At 41.7% G+C, this 4681-nt stretch overlaps 1 protein-coding gene across 1 annotated transcript in view; it reads right to left on the minus strand.

Annotated features, from left to right (window-relative positions):
- LOC118329483 (cytochrome P450 26B1) overlaps nt 1-1001 on the minus strand; it is a 7423-nt gene extending 6422 nt beyond the window's left edge. The window contains exon 1 of the mRNA XM_035663693.1: nt 757-1001. Coding sequence (XP_035519586.1) covers nt 757-963 — 207 coding nt within the window. The 5' untranslated portion in view covers nt 964-1001. The remainder of the gene's footprint in view (nt 1-756) is intronic.
- Nucleotides 1002-4681: the final 3680 nt, after the last annotated feature.

Raw genomic sequence — 4681 nt, forward strand, 5'->3', positions numbered from 1 at the left:
ATCTTATCTTATCTTTTCTTATCTTAATCCAAGATTTCTTCACATTGTGGGGGTGAGGGTGGGACCCGGGGTGCATGCATTTTTGAATATTACTCTATGTTCACATGATCTACTTCTTAAGTGTCCACATACTTCTGGCCGTAGTGGAGATGTTTTGGGTTTTTTTTCTTTTCCATCTGTTAGCCCCCCTTTACTTGATACAAATGTTTTTAGAAATACTCTGCCTAGTTGAAATGGGACATTCGGGGGTAGAGAATTAAAAATAAGGTGAAAAGTCAGAGGAGGAAAAAACAAACAAGAAAACACCAACCACACACATCACGTGTGCGGTAACGAGGCGCCCAGTGTGGAGCGGATGGATAGTTGGAAGGACAGAGAGATGAGGGGATGAGAGCGTGCATTCCTCACTGTTGAAGAGACACACAGTGAGTGAGGGAGGGAGAGAGAGGTGGAAGAATTGAACAGAAAACGTCTGTTTTTGCTCCACAAGAAGGAATTACGCACGAGGCATCAAGTCCGCACATGTCGCATTAACAACAGAACTCAGCCTGCACAAGAATCTGCGGAGCTTTTCAAAGGTTCCCGCGCGCTTCCTGATACATCATTAATAATCATATTATTAAAACACCCCGCAGCCCTCTGGCGTTTATCTTCTTTAAATTGAAAAAGTGCAGCGGCATGGGAACAGAAATCCATCAACATAAAGAGCTACATACATGGAACGCTTGTAAAAACTAGCAATCCAGAATTTCTCACCTGGAACAGCCAGTGGAAAGTTTCTCCGACCAGCGGCCAGCCCATGGAGCCCTTCGGCAGCGGCAGGCTGCTCTCTTTGTCCCGGGTCAGACTCCAGCGGAGGCTCCACAGCTGCCGGGTCAGCGCCAGCAGCAAGAGTGCGGACAAGACAGAGGTGAGCGCGGTGGCCAGGGCCGACAGCACCCCAAACTGGGCCAGTGGTAACATCTCCTCCGAGCTGGTCCGCTTCCCAGCATCCACCTGTGTCTGTGCGTAAAGGCGCTTGTGTCCGGCTCTAAACTCTGTCCGGCGACGGTGATTAAATCTTCTCCGTCCAGTGTATCCGCTTCTTTTTCTTCTTCTCCCTCTGTCCAAATAAAAAGGAAGGTGTGTTAGCTCGGTCTGGGTGGGTTTACCCTCTGCTCCACTGGAAAAAGCAAAGAGGGAAAGAGTGAATCTAAACTCTTCCTGAACTCATCTCTGGAGGCAGCCAATGGCTGAGAGCCGCTATAAGCTGTTATTAAAGCAAGTTAGAGGATAATAATAACAGTAATCAGACAGACTGGACCCCGGCCTCCTGATTCATTCAGAAATATGCACTGGGTTAATATGTGGTCACTTCTGGAATGGTTTTATTATAGTTTGTTATTAGTTTCCTTCTCTCTATTATTCTCGCCACCCAAATCAGAGACAGTCGTCAGTGTTTTGATGAAATTTGAAGATTTTTAGCATTGAATTATTTAAATATATATGATAAAGTGTTTCCGCAGACAGACGCGCCTCCAAATGATATAAAACAGTCATCAGACCGGATGGATGCGCCTGCACAGACTCATATTTGACTCTGGATGAACTACATGAGAAACGTGCTTCTCTCCTGTGAGGAAACTCCCCTTCGTTCCGCTGCTCCTTCAAAATGAGGAGTAGCTGTCAACTATTCCAAATAGTTTTACAGGTTTACATGCGCCGGCTTGTCTATTAGGTTATGCGCCTTTATAGGTACAGTTCAGGGGGCTCAGCCACCCCCCGGGCGGCCCGAGGTTTATAGAGCAATGGCAATAAATCCGGTTTTTAAAAAAGCAGCAGAAGAAAGGGGGATTTGAATACAGTAGGCTTCAGTGTGGAGCGGATTAACAGGCATGCCAAAGTAAACTAGAGATGAGATGTGAGGAAGCAAACGGGATGAACGCAAAAAAAGTGGGGAATAAAAAGAGGAGCTTCTGTCTGGAACGAGACTCAAACAGCAGACTTACCTCCGACCAGCTCCCGGTGACAGGAATCCGCGAGCTTTAAAAGCAGATTTCCTTTCTCTCCTTCTCCGCCAAAACCGGTGACTATTCCTCCGCAGTGAGCGAGCTGCGGGGGGTTTTATAGAAAAGGCTGCACGGCATGATCCACCTTCAGCAGATGACGTTGGTCTGAATATGTTAAAGAGGCTCGTTCATCCACAGCGCGGACCGGAGAGCGAATAAAAAAAACAAAGTTTGGAGATCAGAGAGGAGACGCGGCGGTGCGCTCTGAGAGAGAGAGAGAGACTGAGCGCTGCAGAGAGAGAGAGAGTGTGTGTGTGTGGAGAGGAAGAGAGAGAGAGAGAGAGAGAGGATCAGATGGCAGCGGATGAGGGGAACTCTCAGGTAGCCAATCAGCTGGGAGCCGTTCAGAGTTTTGCGCACTTTGGAGAGAGAGTTCGGTGTTTGAGGTTGTTGCTCAGCTTCAGTTCAGCGCATCCCGACTGTCTGCAGCCGGCTCTGAGTTCAGGGGGTGACGGGTAGCAGCTCGGAAAAGAATCTAGATTTCAAAACTTTATTTTTCCTATTTATTGTAATCATTAGAGTTTAGAGAAATTTAGAAATATCCTGTAATAATTCTTGTCATACAGCTGTTGTAGATACATTTAAGTTTTTTTTTTTTTTTAATGGAATGAGACCTAAAGTTTATTTTCTTCTCTTTTGTTTATTGTAGGTAAATTGTGACAAGAAGCTTGTTGGAAATCATTCATGAGACCGACTGAACAACTGAGAGCAGCCTAGACAAGACTTATAATCACATTTAATAGTTACAAATAGGTTGTGTGGTACAAAGTAGGTCAAAAAGTAGTTTTGGGTGATTGTTTTTTCAATTGAATATAGTCTTGAGACTTCAGCGGCACAGTGTTTGTCTTATGCGGCTTCCAGAAAAAGAGCAGACAATATATTTTAACCTGCAGAAGGCCCAATCCACTGGAAAAATTAAACGAAAGGCCAAGAATAGTCTGTGCGTAATGCTTGTATAGCGTTTTAAAAATACATATATATATATTTATATATATTATAAATATATATTAAATACTATTTAATAAATATTAATTACGTGTTTCGGTGTAAATAGTCTGTGGGCTCCTGACACTGCGGCCCCCTACTTTTATCCACCTAACCTCCAACAGGATAATTGTTCTTTATATTATCTGACAAAAGAAATCTCTCGTCAGTCACATTTCTGGCGATGGATGGAGATAAACTGACGCCTAATTTCCTGACTATCTGTACGCTGTTGGGGTTGAGGTGTTGAGAATGTCAGATTCAGCCAATTCACAAGCAAACGCCTTAATTAACAAACATTAGGTTTGACACTTTCAATTTGTTTGATTAGTAGATTTGGCCAGTCGGACCAGTCAGCGCTTCCAGCTGTTATCGGTGTGTTCTCGGTGAGGGTTGTTTGCATTTGTCCTCTGTTGATCGGAGGGTTTGTTGGGTGACTCTGGCTGCCGGCGGCTTTACGCACAGAGCTCCGAACAAGCAGGCCGATGGAAACACGGCCACATTGTTGGTTTCCACACCTTCAACTAAAAGGAGGATTTCTGTGTGGATTTAAGCAGAAGAAACACACTGAGTCTGCTCGCTCCTGTCATTTATATAATTAAAATGATTTTTTTTAGATTATTAGTTATTCTACAGTTGAAAACTGATGAGATGAAGGTCCAACATGAACTCGCTGTGTGTGATTAAATTCAGTTTAAAGCAGGCACTGAATTCAAACTAATACTAATAATGGACAAACGCCTGTAAATTGTAAATGTTTTTTATTATTTTTGCACCAAAAAAGGCAGAGCGACAGAGAGAGAGAATGTTATGTATTACTTTTCTTTGTTTCCTCATGTTTGAACTTGATAATTAAAAAGTTCCATATTATATTCACAGAGCCATAAATCTCCAGCTGACACTCAATAGCTATGAGCTCTGGGGAATCCCGCCAAATACACAAATCATACATCAAAATGAATCTTAGAAAAATGATCTTTTATATCAACTGTCACATGTTTGAAGACAGCAGATTTCAATCACAAACATGTTCTGCTGTGAAAGGAAGGAAATTCATTTTTAAACCAAATATCTCAGACAATAAATGCACACTGTGTCCAAAATTATTCTAATTCTATTTTTGCCGTATTTTTGTGTGTTTATGTGTGTATATACAGTCACAGTTGACATGTGCCTGTTTAATCTCTGATTTTTAATGCATACACAAATAATAATGTTGTTATAATATGTTAGAAATTCATTTAATCTCCTGTAGTTTTAGCGACGTGTAGGGAGTCAGACTTAAATAATAATGTTAATAATGAATAAAATGGTTTGGACTTAAATGGGCCCTGCCATGATGTGAATGCAGTATTCACAACTTTGCATTGAATCTGACCTTCTTTTTGCATTTTGTCGGCAAATTAAGGATAAAAAAACATCTTCCAGTAACCAAATGGTTTTAGTCAAAGGAGTGATATATAATGAGTATAATTTACTCAAGTGCTGTTCTTAGGTACTTTAGCATTTCCATTTTGTGATACTTTATACCTGTATTACCTTTTAGAGGCTAATATTACACTTGTTGCTGCACAACATTAATCTAATACCTTTAGTTACTTTGAAACATAAACTTCCAGAATCTCTGAATATACAAATGTTGTTCATTT

This window comes from Morone saxatilis, unplaced genomic scaffold (assembly GCF_004916995.1).
Source record: "Morone saxatilis isolate NCDOM2014 unplaced genomic scaffold, NCSU_SB_2.0 Contig19, whole genome shotgun sequence".
Lineage (NCBI taxonomy): Eukaryota > Metazoa > Chordata > Actinopteri > Moronidae > Morone > Morone saxatilis.